Source organism: Chlorocebus sabaeus, chromosome 6, assembly GCF_047675955.1.
Source record: "Chlorocebus sabaeus isolate Y175 chromosome 6, mChlSab1.0.hap1, whole genome shotgun sequence".
NCBI classification, from domain to species: domain Eukaryota; kingdom Metazoa; phylum Chordata; class Mammalia; order Primates; family Cercopithecidae; genus Chlorocebus; species Chlorocebus sabaeus.
The window spans coordinates 57,467,252-57,482,275 of record NC_132909.1 but is presented as its reverse complement, the minus strand read 5'-3'; the positions used below and the strand labels follow the sequence as shown (position 1 = coordinate 57,482,275).

The 15,024-nt window shown below is 52.0% G+C and overlaps 1 protein-coding gene across 2 annotated transcripts in view; it reads left to right on the top strand.

Annotated features, from left to right (window-relative positions):
• The window catches only part of PTPRS (protein tyrosine phosphatase receptor type S), a 136,457-nt gene that overhangs the window by 94,236 nt on the left and 27,197 nt on the right, over positions 1-15,024 (top strand). For both annotated transcript variants that reach the window (XM_073017078.1, XM_037994384.2), the window contains exons 7-10: positions 2,361-2,630; positions 3,309-3,890; positions 7,223-7,356; positions 8,642-8,786. In XM_073017078.1, the coding sequence (XP_072873179.1) occupies positions 2,361-2,630; positions 3,309-3,890; positions 7,223-7,356; positions 8,642-8,786 (1,131 nt within the window). The remainder of the gene's footprint in view (positions 1-2,360; positions 2,631-3,308; positions 3,891-7,222; positions 7,357-8,641; positions 8,787-15,024) is intronic.

Below are 15,024 nucleotides of genomic sequence, written 5' to 3'. Positions count from 1 at the left end.
TGATTTTTTTTTCTTCTTCTTCTTGCTTTTGGGTGTTGTGTTTTGTTTCAGAGGGAGTTTTTTTGTTTGTTTATTTTTTAGATTCTCTCCTCTTTTTTTTCTTTTTAATTGCTTTTGCTTTATTTCATTTGTTCTTCCTGGTTTTGTTTTGGACGTCGATGCCGTTTTTTTTCTGTCCTTGAATAATTAGCTCCCCCCACGCTCATTTCTCCATTGTGTTCCGTTTCCATGACAACTCAGCCTCGGCATCTTACCTGTGCCTCGCTGTGGGTGCCGGCGGCTGGCCTGGACTGTGTCCGCCGGCTGGCCGGACCCCATTCTCCCCCCACACCCCCACCCTCCACCCAGCCCTACCAGAAAGCCACCTGCCCCCCCCCATCTCACGGCACCTCGCCCCTCACCTCCACTCTGTGTGCATGGCCCTTCTGTCTCCCCCTGCCCCGACTCCTCCCCGGGAGCAGTACCCTCCACTCCCTCCATCCTGTCTCCAGCGCGACTCTGGACTTTTCGCGGGGCTTCTTTTTCCGAAGGGCTGCCAGCTTCCAGACCCCACTCCCACGCCTGTCAACGTCCCCCCTTCTCTTTGCCTCCCGCCCAGATTCAGGAAGGCAGGGGTTGAGATTTCCAGCTAGGAACCGAGGCTGGAAGGGAGGGAGTTGGGGCTGCCTCCCTTTATCCCCTTGAACCCCCTCCTCAGCATCGTAGACCAGACCCCCTGAGACCACCCCCTGAGGCTGCATCCCCCCAATCCTGTATGAAAATCAGAGGCAGGTGTTGATGGGGATCCTAACTGAGCCTCCAGTCGGTCATCTGTGCAGTTGAAACAAGACTCCCAAAGCTCTTGTTTCACCCACCCAAAGCTGGGGACGCACCCATGTGTCTTCTTTAGGACCTGAGACTGTCACCCAGGGACAACCCCTTTTCCCGCTAGAAGGATTTGTTAGGTTCACCCAAGTCCTTCCCACAGCAGTTAAATAGCCCCTCTGGGCCAGCAATGCTCTTTGCAAGTTCAGGTGCCCACTAGCCTCCTCCCCTTCCCGCTGCCCCGGAACCCATCTGACTTCCGAAAACGGAGCCCCCGAAATGCATCCTGCTGCCTTCATGGTCTCTGAGAGAAGGCTGCATCCACTTCCCCGCTAAGAAACGCACAGAACATGTCCCTGTTCTCTCAACGTTCAAGTTCATTCCCTTGTTTATTATTAATTATTATTATTATTATGAATATCCTATTTATTATTCTGCCAGGGCTGTGATGTGACAATGTGGCATGTCACATTGGATCACATCTGCTAGAATTAATATGCAGCATTGAAGTGGGCCCCCCCCCTTCTTTCTTTCTTTCTCTGCCCCTCCTGCTCTCTGTCCCTGTTTTCTCCTCTTCTCTCTTTCTCCCCATTCATTCGTCTCCTCTCTCTGGTGTCATGTAAGTGTGCACTAGAGATCCCCAAGATCCAGATCCCCCTGCAGTTCCTCCCTCCTTTCTCTGTCTTTCTCTCTCTCTTTCTCTCTCTCTCTCTCTCTCACAATCTATTTTGCATGATGTTTGTGACTCAGAGCTGCATCTATTGATGGAAACTTGTCAGATCTGACAGAAGCTTTTAGAAGGGTTTCTATACCCAAAAACCACAAAAATTTCATTAGAGTTTCTCATCTTTTCCTGGAGGGCCCAGTGGGAGGGGGGTAAGTGGGCAGTGCCCCAAGTCACCGGGGAGTGGGGGGTTGAGAATCTCAGGCTCCCACTGTCTCCTGGTCTCTCAACAACTGTCCTATGACCACCACATCCTGAGAACCAGGGTGGGTTAGAAGTTGCCCCGTCTCCTCACCCACCCACATCCTGACACTCGCAGCCGGAATCTTCCAGCGCTCCCCGAAGGAGATGCCCCCATTCAGGAGTGATCGGAGGGGCTGCCCCCTGAAGCCACCTCTGTCTGCAAAGATGAGAAACCGCTGATAAATTTTTGTGTTCGTATCTGTGCTGTGACCAGCCACCCTGGTCTATGAAACCCTGTTGCTATGAGATAATGCTTCATGTCTATTATATATTGATATATCTCTCTATATATTGTTTGTGAAGTACCTTCCTTTGAAGTTTTGGTTTCTTTGTGTTGGAATTTGGTTTTTTAATTTGGTTCTTTTGTTTTGTTTTCATTTGGGGGGAAAAAAATCAACAGAGGGAAAAGAACCAGCCCTGTTATATTTAAATGGTTTTCCACTTTTTTTTTTTTCCTTTTTTTCTTTCTTTCCTTCTTTCTTTCTTCCTTCCTGCTTTTCTTTCTTTTCTCCTCCGCATCCTGTCTTCCCCTCCCACCCCCACCCCACCTCACACCTCCCTCCCGTCGCTGCTGCCGCCCCCTCCCCAGTCCGCCGCGTGGCCCCGCGCTTCTCCATCCTGCCCGTGAGCCACGAGATCATGCCAGGGGGCAACGTGAACATCACCTGTGTGGCCGTGGGCTCGCCCATGCCGTACGTGAAGTGGATGCAGGGGGCCGAGGACCTGACGCCCGAGGATGACATGCCCGTAGGCCGGAACGTGCTAGAACTCACAGACGTCAAGGACTCGGCCAACTACACCTGCGTGGCCATGTCCAGCCTGGGCGTCATCGAGGCGGTTGCTCAGATCACGGTGAAATGTGAGCAGGGCCCATGGGGCTTCTAGGTGGAGGGGCAGGCTGGAGTTGATCCCTGACTTCAGGCACAGGTGGGAGGCAGTGTAGGAGCACCTCCGAGTTACCCTTTTGGCTTCAGTCATTCGTAGTTAGGAAGGGAACAGTTGTTGTTTGAACAGGTATTTATTGGTTATACATGATCCTGGCCGGGCGCAGTGACTCACGCCTATAATCCCAGCACTTCGGGAGGCCGAGCCGGGCAGATCACCTGAGGTCAGGAGTTCGAGATCAGCCTAGCCAACATGGTGAAACCCTGTCTACTAAAAATACAAAAAAAAAATTACCTGGGCGTGGTGGCGGACATCTGTAATCCCAGTTACTGGGGAGGCTGAGGCAGGAGAATCACTTGAACCCGGGAGGTGGAGGTTGCAGTGAGCTGAGATCCAGCCATTGCACTCCAGCCTGGGTGACCGAGCAAGGCTCCGTCAAAAAAAAAGAAAAGAAAAGAAAGAAAGAAAATGGGTACTAGGTGGCCCCTGGGCCATAGTTTGCCACATAGGTGATGACAGGGGTCATGAGGCCTGTGGTTACTGCTGGGCAAATCAAGGCTCAGAGAAGGCAATTGAATGGTGAAAGTCACACAGCCTTCGAGGTCCTCAGCCCATGTGCCCAACACATGACACAGCTGCCTCCTGCCCACAGCTCTCCCCAAAGCTCCCGGGACTCCCGTGGTGACCGAGAACACAGCCACCAGCATCACCATCACGTGGGACTCGGGCAACCCAGACCCTGTGTCCTATTACGTCATCGAATATAAATCCAAGAGCCAGGACGGGCCATACCAGATTAAAGAGGACATTACCACCACGCGCTACAGCATTGGCGGCCTGAGCCCCAACTCGGAGTATGAGATCTGGGTGTCGGCCGTCAACTCTATCGGCCAGGGACCCCCCAGTGAGTCCGTGGTCACCCGCACGGGCGAGCAGGCCCCGGCCAGCGCGCCACGAAACGTGCAAGCCCGGATGCTCAGCGCCACCACCATGATCGTGCAGTGGGAGGAGCCGGTGGAGCCCAACGGGCTGATTCGCGGCTACCGTGTGTACTACACCATGGAGCCGGAGCACCCCGTGGGCAACTGGCAGAAGCACAACGTGGACGACAGCCTGCTGACCACCGTGGGCAGCTTGCTGGAGGACGAGACCTACACTGTACGGGTGCTCGCCTTCACCTCCGTCGGCGACGGGCCCCTCTCGGACCCCATCCAGGTCAAGACGCAGCAGGGAGGTGAGGCGTGGGGTTGGCAGGACTCGGGGCCCCGGCCATGCGGCTTGACTCTTTGCATGCTCCCTGGAAGACGCAGAGTGGTTTGTGGGTTCTGCACGGTGCTTTCAGATATTTTCATGCTAGCATTTAGGCCGGGCGCGGTGGCTCACGCCTGTAATCTCAGCACTTTGGGAGGCCGAGGCGGGCGGATCACCTGAGGTCAGGAGTTCAAGACTAGCCTGGCCAACATGGCGAAACCCTGTCTCTCCTAAAAATATAAAAATTAGCCAGGCGTGGTGACCTGTGCTTGTAATCCCAGCTACTTGGGAGGCTGAGGCAGGAGAATCGCTTGAACCCTGGAGGCGGAGGTTGCAGTGAGCCGAGATCACACCAGTGCACTCCAGCCTGGGCGAGAGAATGAGACTCGCACCTCAAAAAAAAAAATTTTTTTTTTAATGTACATATATATATACATTTATTTTTTTTCTTTCCATGCTAGCATTTAAAATCAGGGAGCGAGGCCAGGCGCGGTAGCTCACACCTGTAACCTCAGCATTTTGGGAGGCAGAGGCAAGCAGATTACCTGAGGTCAGGAGTTTGAGGCGGGTGGATCACCTGAGGTCAGGAGTTCAAGACCAGCCTGGCCAACATGGTGAAACCCCATTTCTGTTAATAATACAAAAAAAAAAAATTAGCCGGGCATGCTGGCGGGCGCCTGTAATCCCAGCTTCTCTGGAGGCTAAGGCAGGAGAATCACTTGAACCTGGGAGGTGGAGTTTTCTGTGAGCCAAGATCATGCTATTGCATCCAGCCTGGGCGACGAATGAAATGCTATCTCAAAAAAATTAAAAAAATAAAAACAAAAATCAGAGAGCTAGCCAGGCTTAGTGGCATGTGCCTGTAGTCCCAGCTAGTCAAGAGGCAGATGCAGGAGGATAGCTGAGCCCGTGAGTTTGAGTCCAGCCTAGATAATATAGCAAGACCCCATTTCTTAAGAAACATATGTAGGGCCAGGTGTAGTAGCTCATGTCTGTAATCCCAGCACTTGGGGAGGCCAAGATAGGAGAATTTCTTGAGGCCAGGAGTTCAAGACCAGCCTCGGCAATGTAGCTAGACCCCATCTCTACAAAAAAAAAAAAAAGAAAAAGAAAAATTAGCTAGGCATGGTGGTGCACACCTGTAGTCCCAGCTACTCACGAGGCTGAGATGGGAGGATCACTTGAGCCCGGGAGTTCAAGGCTACAGTGAGCTATGATAGCACCACTATCATACAAGACTTTGTCTCTAAAACAAAAACAAACATTAAAATAAATTTGGAGAGGTGTGGTGGCTCATGCCTGTGATCCCAGCACTTTGGGAGGCTGAGGCAGGTGGATCACCTGAGGTCAGGGGTTTGAGAACAGCCTAGCCAACATGACGAAACCTTATCTCTACTAAAAAAATAAATATATACAAAAATTAGCTAGTCGTGGTGGCACACGCCTGTAGTTCCAGATACTCAGGAGACTGAGGCAGGAGAATCATTGAACTCAGGAGGCGGAGGTTGCAGTGAGCCGAAATGTCGCCACTGCCCTGCAGCCTGGGCGACAGAGCGAGACCCTGTCTCAAAAAATAATAATAAAATAAAATCGGAGAGTTATCTTAGCCAAATTTTTGACTCCCCTTAAAAAAACCTGATTTGACAAGCCCAAAGGGCTATGATCAGACACACAGGTAGATCCCAGTGACTGTGTGGGAGACAAGGAGGGCTGTATGTGCTTCCTTCTCTCTTCTCTGTTAACTCCCTGCCCCTGTTGGCATTTGAGTTTGAGAACCCCCCTCGTCTGCCGTTCTCATTAGAGGGACCGATGCCACTGCTTCTGAAATAATAAATGAAAACTGCTGGCTCAGCGTGGTGGCTCACACCTGTAATCCCAGCACTTTGGGAGACCAAGGCAGGCAGATCACGAGGTCAGGAGTTAAAGACCAGCCTGGCCAATATGGTGAAACCCCATCTCTCCTAAAAATACAAAATTAGCCAGGCATGATAGCGCGTGCCTATAATCCCAGCTACTCAAGAGGCTGAGGCAGGTACATCGCTTGAACCCAGGAGGCGGAGGTTGCGGTGAGCTGAGATCGCGCCACTGCACTGCAACCTGGGCACCAAGAGTGAAACTCCATCTCAAAAATAAAAGAAAACTGCCTCACCCCTAAGGCAGTGGGCCAGTCTCCCTCCCTGCTCAGGTGGGAGGACTTGGAAGAGGCATTTAGGTACAGCGGACCCCAGCTTTCTGAGGGTGTTTGACCCTTTCCTTTAGGGCTCAGGCTTTCAAAACCTAAAGTCTGGGCAGACTCAGGCACTCGCTGAAGCAAAGGGCCGGGATCGTTGGCGCTGGCTGTGTCTGTGAGCAGATACAGAATGGAGATCCAAATTTTAAAATAGGCACCCTTGGCCAGGCACTGTGACTGACACCTGTAATCCTGACACTTTGGGAGGCCGAGGCAGGAGGATTGCCTGAAGCCAGGAGTTCAAGACCAGCCTGGGCAACATAGCAAGACCCCTATGTGTACACAAAAAAAACTAAAAATTAGCTGAGCATGATGGTGCATGCCTGTGGTCCCAGCTACTTAGGAGGCTGAGGCGAGAGGATTACCTGAGCCCAGGAGTTGGAGGCTGTAGTGAGCTATGATCGCACCACTACACTCCAGCCTGGGTGAACGAGTGAGACCCTGTTTCAAAAACTAAAATAAAATGAAATAAAATATGCACATATACCTCCCTGCTAATTTGTCTGTCATCTAATGCGCAGCCAGCGAGGGCACCAGGATGATTTGAAAAGGAGATTTTGGGACCGGGTGTGGTGGCTCACGCCTATAATCCCAGCACTTTGGGAGGCCAAGGCAGGAGGATCACTTGAGATCAGGAGTTTGAGACCAGCCTGGCCAAATGGTGAATCCCCGTCTCTAGCAAAAATACAAACGTTAGCCAGGCATGGTGGCAGGTGCCTGTAATCCCAGCTATTTGGGAGACTGAGGCAGGAGAACCACTTGAACCCTGGAGGTGGAGGTTGCAGTGAGCCGAGATCGCGCCACTGCACTCCAGCCTGGGTGACAGAGTGAGACTCCATCTCAAAAAAAAAAAAAAAAGGGTGGGGGGATTTTTAAATGTGTTCTTTTCCTTTGGAAGAAGAGAGGATGGAGGAACGGAGGTGGACAGGTGACAATGGGATGGGGGCTAGATCCCCAGGAAAATAAAAAAACATTCTAGAAGCACCCAGAGCTGGAAGCTTTTTAGTGGGGACACTCAGCAGGTGGGGCCCCTTTCACGGGGTGGACGCTCCCCCACTCCTAGTTGTCTCCCCGCACCCCCACAGTGCCCGGCCAGCCCATGAACCTGCGGGCCGAGGCCAGGTCGGAGACCAGCATCACGCTGTCCTGGAGTCCCCCGCGGCAGGAGAGCATCATCAAGTACGAGCTCCTCTTCCGGGAAGGCGACCACGGCCGGGAGGTGAGGCAGCGCGGGGACGGGCTGGCCTGCCCTGGGCTCCTCCCCGGTGCTCTCTGACGCTGCCCACCCATCTCTCCCCCATCTTTGTCCCTGTGTGTGCTGCGGATTCTGCTCTTCCTGACCCCTTCTGGTTCTCCTGCATCTCTGTCCCTCTGTGCCTTTCCCTCCACTTTTTTCTCCTCTTTCTCCTCTGCCGCTGGTGGCCTCTCTCTGGCTCCGTGTGTCCTGGCGTCCCCCTCTCTCGCTCTCTGCTTCTCTCTGTGTCTGTCTTCACCGGTGCCTCTGACGCTCACTCTCCATCCCTCTGGGTCTGTCTGTTTATGTCTCTGTCTCTCTCTGTCTCTGTTTCTCTTTCTGTCTCTCTTATCTGTGTTTTTTTTCTGTCTCCATCTATCTCCGTCTGTCTCTTTCTGTCTCTCTGCCTCTCTTTCTATGTCTGTATCTGTTTCTTCCATCTCTGTCTCTCTATTTCTGTCTCTATCTCTATTTCTCTCTCTTCTCTCTTTCTCTGTCCCTGTGTCAATCTCTCTCCCCTCCATTTCTCTGTCTCTGTCTCTCTCTCCCTCTCTGTCTGTTTCTATTTCTCTGTCTCTTTCTGTCTCTTTCTCCCTATCTCTGTTATCTGTCTCTTTCTTGTCTCTATTTCTCTATTCCTCTGTCTCTGTATCTCTCTCCTGTTTCTCTGTCTCTCCCATTTATCTCTGTCTCTCTACTTTGTTTCTCTGTCTCTATCTTTGTCACCTGTTCATCCATCCATCCATCCATAATCCATACATTCATACTCTTATAAATTCATATATCCATTTACCCACCCACCTCTCTATTCATCCATCCATCCATCCATCTATAATCCATACATGCACCCATGTATCAATCCACCTACCCATAATGCGTACATTCTGTGTCCCTCTGTCTCTGACTCTCTCTCCCCTCTGTTTCTCTGTCTCTCTCTCCCCATCCCTCTCTGTCCCTCTCTATCCCACCCTGTCTCTGTTTCTCTCTCTCTCTCTTTCCCCCATCCCTCTCTGCCCCACCCGTCTCTGTTTATCTCTGTCTCTCTCTCTCCCCCTCTGTTTCTCTGTCTCTATCTCTGTCTCTCTCTCTCTGTCTCTCCCCCATCCCTCTCTGTCCCTGTCTGCCCCACCCCGTCTCTGTTTCTCTCTGTCTCTCTCTCTCTCTCTTTCTCTCTCTCTCCCCCCTGTGTTTCTCTCTTTCTCCCCTCTGTGTTTCTCTCTGCCTCTCTCTCTCCCCCATCCCTCTCCGTCCCTCTCTGCCCTGCCCCCAGGTGGGAAGGACCTTTGACCCGACGACTTCCTACGTGGTGGAGGACCTGAAGCCCAACACGGAGTACGCCTTCCGCCTGGCGGCCCGCTCGCCGCAGGGCCTGGGCGCCTTCACTCCCGTGGTGCGGCAGCGCACGCTGCAGTCCAGTAGGTGTCTCGCGGGGCCGCCCTTCTCTGCGGGGGGGACCACGGCCTGGCTGCAGACAGCCTCTTGGCGGATGGACCCAGGCGGGGCCTGCTGCAGTGGGTGGGGGGCGCCTCCGGGCCTGTCTCCGCTTTGCTCCCCGACCTCGGATCCATCTACCTGTGCTGTGCCTCAGTTTCCCCATCAGCACAGCGAGGGTCTCAGCACAGGGTTGTCTGTGCCCCTGGGCCTGGTGACCCGGGTTGAGACTCGGGGTCAAGGAGAAGTGGCTGATCTTGGCCCTGGTCTAGGAGAGGTTCTGGGGCCACGCCTTCCTTCTCCTCTTTCCATCCTGGAGTGGGGGGCTGATGGAAGGGCCATGTGCCCATTTCCGAGGCATTTTGAGGGGTACTGTGAGGCTGTGGTCACAGCTTGCACCCCATCATTCTCAGAGACAGCAAAGGACACAGAGACAAACCCACCTTCCCCGTGGGCCTTCCTCCCCTGGGCAGGGAGCCTTGGCTCTCCAACCCCAGGATGAGGTCCCAGTTCCCGGGGGTGGGGAGGGGGTGGAATCGGAGCTGATGCCAGGTTTCGTGGGGGCATGCAGGCCCCCACTCGGGGCTCAAATCTCTGGAGTTCTCTGCTGTGCTGGCCCGGCCTCCCTGTTTCGCGCGACTCACCCTTCACCTGGCACTGTGGGTCACTGCCACCCTCTCTCCCTGACTTCTCCAAGCTCGGGGCTGGACAGGCCACGTCTGCCGTCTCCCCACCTCACCCGCCTCCCTGGCTCCGCTCAGCCCAGCTCAGCCCAGCGTGGCCTCCACTGGTGTGGCCTCCACCAGCGTGGTCTCCCTGTCGTGGCCTCCCCCTGCTTCCCCCCTTCCCTCCCCTCACCCAGTCAGTCACGACGTAGCCACCCCAGGCTTTCTTCCGGAATCAGTCACGATGGTCATACCTTCAAGGCCCGCCCCGGGTGTGTGTACACAAGGGCATCTCGGGTCAGTCGAGGGATTAACATCAACTCCAGCTGGGGCATCTGAGCCGCTGGGATTGGGGAGGGTGGGGTGCCTCGGAGACACAACCCCCCCCGCCCCCGTCGGTCCCCTTCCCTCCTTCCTGCTCCCCACAAACCGAGCCGAGCTGAGCACCCGGCGGCTCCAAGGCGTCTGGGCGCGTCTGTGTGAGGTGGAGTCAGTGAGGGTGGCCTGTGGCTTGGGCAGCCACCTGAGACCGGCTGAGGTGTCCTGAAGGTGAGTACACGCTGGTCTCAAGCAGGTTCACAAAAACGGCCCACCCCGCGTGCCCCCAACCTGCCCCAGCCCCTCTGGGCTGAACGGACAGTCCGTGGCCCGAATTCGGCCCTGGAAATTCTCCCAAACCACGTGCCACCACCATGCCACGCTGCCCACGCATGCACATCCACGTCTCTGCACGTGTGCCTTCCCAAGATGTCACGCAGGTTGGGCCGGATTGTGAAGGACGTGACCTCCATGGTCACCTAGAAAGCGGCTTCGGCCCAGCCATGCGAACCTCTGGGGCGGCCCAGGACAGGGAGTTGGGGAGAAGGGACTCCCCGCTTCTTGCCCCGAGACGGGTGGGGCCCAGGAGAACCGACAGCAAAGACTCAGGGCCAGGCGTATCCATCCCCCCAGGGACTGCGGGCTTCTTAGGCTGAACACAGGGTAGGTGCAGGTCAGACCACTCAGCCGTGGGTCTCCGCAGACACCGTGCCACCTTCCTGCCTCCTGCCTGGAACCTCAGCGTGTGCACGCTGGGGGCTGGAGCAGGGCTGCGGGGGCCGCTGGCATCCTGAGACCCACCCAGAGTTCGGTCTGGCCTTGTAGCTCAGCACTCGGCCGTTCCCTCTCGTAAGAAAGTCTTGTAAGTTAGCAGTTGAAGAGTGGAAGGTAGGTAACGAGACTGGGCGTTTTCTGGAAGGAGTCTTTCTTTCTTTTATTATGGTTTTTCTCATCATCATCACCATCACTGTTGTTTCTTATTTTATTATGGTTTCGGTTTTATTTTTTCTCCCCCTTTCTCAGCAAATCCATTCCTTCCGACACATTCCTTGATTGTTTTGTTTTTTTGTTTTTGTTTTTTCCCTGCTCCCTGCCTGATTCCCCCCTGGGCACCTTTGGTTGGTGTGGCTGGTCAAGAAATGGGGAAGGGTTCCCTTTGTCTGGTTTTGGAGAAGGGGCCTCTAATGTTTTGCTTTAAGTGAGGCCAGAGGGTCTCTCTAGTTGAAGTAAGCTGTTGGGGGGGCCTCTGCAGTCTCTGGCAGCCCAGTGTCTTTGAGGACAGGATTCATCTCTGGGTTCCAGATACTAGCAGGATAGTGTCCGTAGTAAGTACTCAGTAAACACGTGCTCAGCCACCAAGCAAGCTGCTCTGATGGTGAGGATTTCTAATGCTCTTGCCACAAGCAAAGCCAGTAATCTCTCTGGGCCTCCCTCCAGGAGACGTAGATTCTAAACTCATGGGCACTTGGGAGAATATGGCTCCCGCCATACCCAACTAGCACAAGGCTGAGATCTGAGCTCCCAACCTCAAACCAAGCCAGCCTGTGAACCACAGCCAAGTCTGGGTTCCAATCCTGGCTCTGCCACCTCATCACTTCTCGCTCCTGGGCAGGTAGCTTGCTGTTTCTGAGCCTCAGTTTCCTCACCTGTAAAATGGGCTGCACTTCTGGGTTTTCGGCAAGATTGAGAGGTGATATGCAAAATAATGAAAAGCTTCCAGGGTGGGGTCTGGTCACAGTCCATACACAACCAATGACTGTAGAAAGTCTAACAGACAAAGACTTTGGAATCTGGTTTCCCCACTGTTGACATGGGTTGGCAGGTGGGGAGTGAGAGTTCTGACCACCTGAGGGAATATGAGAATTAAATGAGATAGTGTGTGCATTAAATGAGATAATGCATGCAACGTGGGCATAGGGTGCTGCACCTGCAGTAGGCGTGCAGAGAATGAAGCTTATTGTCACTAATGCCCTCAGCACAGCATCTGGCCATAGTAGGCACGCAACACACAGAGACTTACTGATTCATACGCCTTTAACACAGAGTCAGTTCCCCTTAATATGCGGAAACTCTCACTGTAATTTAGCAGAGACCTTAACATACTGCCTGGCACACAGTAGGTGCCCCACTAATGCAGCCGTTGTTTTAATCTACATATGAATTGGCACAGTGCTGGGCACCTAGTTGGCACTCAGTAAATGGAAGCTGTTAGCAGTTTATATCAAGCTTAGCCTAGTGTCAGGCACACAGTAGGTACTCAAAACATAGGTGGCAACAATTACTGTTCTGCAAACCTCTTGGCACAATGCCTGGCATACAGTAAGTGCTCAATAAGTGGCACTTGCTATAAAGAGGCAGCCTAAGTGTGAGGCACATAGTAGGTGTTCAGATGGGCACTGTTATCACTTTGAAAGGGTGTAGGGTAGAGTTGGTTACAGTTTTTACTGAAAACATTCACTTATTTGCAAAGCCCTTTGGCACAGTGTGTGCAAATAGTAGGTGCTCAATAAATAAGAACTATTACTATTTTTCTATAAGGTATTTAGTGCAATGCCTGGCACACGGTAGATGCTTAATATGCCAGGTGCTATTACAGTTATCCAATAAAGCCCTTAGCACAATGCTTGGCACACAGTAGGTGCTTACAAAATGAAAATTATTAACATTGCATAAGGCCCTTAGTAGAGTTGCCTGATACATAGTAGGTGCTTAATGTATGGAAACTTACTGTTTTTCAATAAACCCCAGCACAGTACCTGGCACACAACAGGTGCTTAATATGTGGTGACGACTACTGTTTTCTGATGAAGTCTTTAACACAGTGCCTGGTACACAGTAGGGGCTTAATATATGGGGACTATTAACTGTTTTCTAATGAAGCCTTTAATACAGTGCCTGGTGCGTAGTAGGGGCTTAATACATGGGGACTATTAACTTTTCTGATAAAGCCCTTAGCACAGTGCCTGGCACACAGTAGGGGCTTAACATGCAGGGACTGCTGTTTTCTGAGAGCCTTTAGCACAGTGCCTGGCACATAGTAGGTGCTGCTTAAATGACAACTGCTGTTTTCTCTTCAGAGAGCTATTACCATACCCAGTCCGTGGTAGAGCTCAATAAATGAGACTTGCTGTTGATGGGCTCAGTAGTGGATTTAGTGTGGTGCCAGGTGCATAGTCAGGACTAAACACAGGAGTGCTGTGATCTTTAAAGATTTTGGCACACAGTAGGTGCTCAATATGAGCTATGAAGTCCTGAGCCTGGTACCTGACACCAGTAGGTGTCCAATAAACAGGCACTTTTATTATTATTTGATAAAGCCCTTGACATTCTATCTAGCACACAGTAGGTGCTTAAGACATGGGCATTATTTTTAAGTGAGGCCAATTGGATGGCCCTAGTTGAAGTAAGCCTTTGGGATGGGCTTTAGGTCCCTGGTAGCACAAGTGTTCAGTAAATAAATGCTTTTACTATAAGAAAATTTTTCCTATATTTCCCATAAATTATTATGAAGCCCTTGGCACCGTGTCTGACCTACAGTAGGTGGCCGTAAATAAGTGCATTTGCTGTTATTGTATGAAGCCCTTGGCATGATGCCTGGCACATGGTAGGTACCTAATGGGGCTTCTATTGCTGTTGCCTGGCACATAGTGTGACATAGAGTTTTGTTTTTTTTGCGGGGGGAGATGGAGAGTTGCCCTGTTGCTCAGGCTGGAGTGCAGTGACACGATCTTGGCTCACTGCAACCTCTGCCTCCTGGGTTCAAGTTATTCTCCTGCCTCAGCCTTCTGAGTAGCTGGGATTACAGGCTCCCGCCACCACGCCCAGCTAGTTTTTTGTATCTTTAGTAGAGATGGGGTTTCACCATGTTGGCCAGGCTGATTTCGAACTCCTGACCTCGTGATCTACCCACCTCGGCCTCTCAAAGTGCTGGGATTACAGGCGTGAGCCACTGCGCCCGGCCACGATTCTTTTCCTGCTATTCTATGAAGCCCTTGGCACAATGCTTGACACACAGTATAGGTGCCTGATAAGTGGAACTTCTGTTGCTGTTCCCCTTAGCATGATGCGTAGCATGTAGTAGGTACTCAGTAAATAGATGCTCTATTATTTTGTGAAGCCCTTGGTGCTGGCACATAGTAGGTGCCTAATGGAGCTTGTTGCCGTTCCCCTTGGCACAGTGCCTAGAACACAGTAGGTAGTTAATAGATGGAGCTTCTGTTGCTGTTCCCTTTGGCATGGTGCGCAGCACATAGTAGGTGTTCAGTAAATAAATGTTTTTACTATTTATTTTGTGAAGCCCTTGGTGCTGGCACATAGTAGGTGCCTAATAAATAGAACTTCTGTTGCTGTTCCCCTTGCCACGGTGCCTGGCACATAGGTGTTCGACATAGATTATTTTGTTATCATTCTGTGAAGCCCTTAGCACAATGCTTAACACATAGTAGGTGCCTAATAATTGGAGCTTCTGTTGCTGCTCCCCTTGGCATGGTGCCTGGCACATAGTAGGTGCTTAATAAATGGAGCTTCTGTTGCTGATCCCCTTGGCATGGTGCCTGGCACATAGGTGCTTAATAAATGGAGCTTGCTGCTCCCCTTGGCATGGTGCCTGGCACATAGTAGGTGTTCAGTAGATGCTTTTACTATTTTGTGAAGCCCTTGGCGCTGGCACATAGTAGGTGCCTCATAGAGCTCTGTTGCTGTTCCCCTTGCCACAGTGCCTGGCACATAGGTATTCAACATAGATTATTTTGTTATTCTATGAAGCCCTTAACACAATGCTTGACACATAGTAGGTGCCTAATAATTGGAGCTTCTGTTGCCATTCCCCTTGGCATGGTTCCTGGCACATAGTAGATGCCTAATAATTGGAGCGTCTGTTGCTGCTCCCCTTGGCATGATTCCTAGCACACAGTAGGTACTTAATGGAGCTTCTGTTGCCGCTCCCCTTGGCATGGCGCCTGGCACATAAATGTTCAATGTGTTCAATAAACAGATGCTTTTACTATTATTTTGTGAAGCCCTTGGTGCTAGCACATAGGTGCCTAAGAGATCTGTTGCTGTTGCCCTTGGCACAGTGCCTGGCACATAGTAGGTGTTTGGCATATAGATTATTTTGCTATCATTCTATGAAGTCCTTAGCACAATGCTTGACACATAGTAGGTGCCTAATAATTGGAGCTTCTATGGCTATTCCCCTTGGCATGGTGCCTGGCACATGGTGCCTAACGAATGGAGCTTC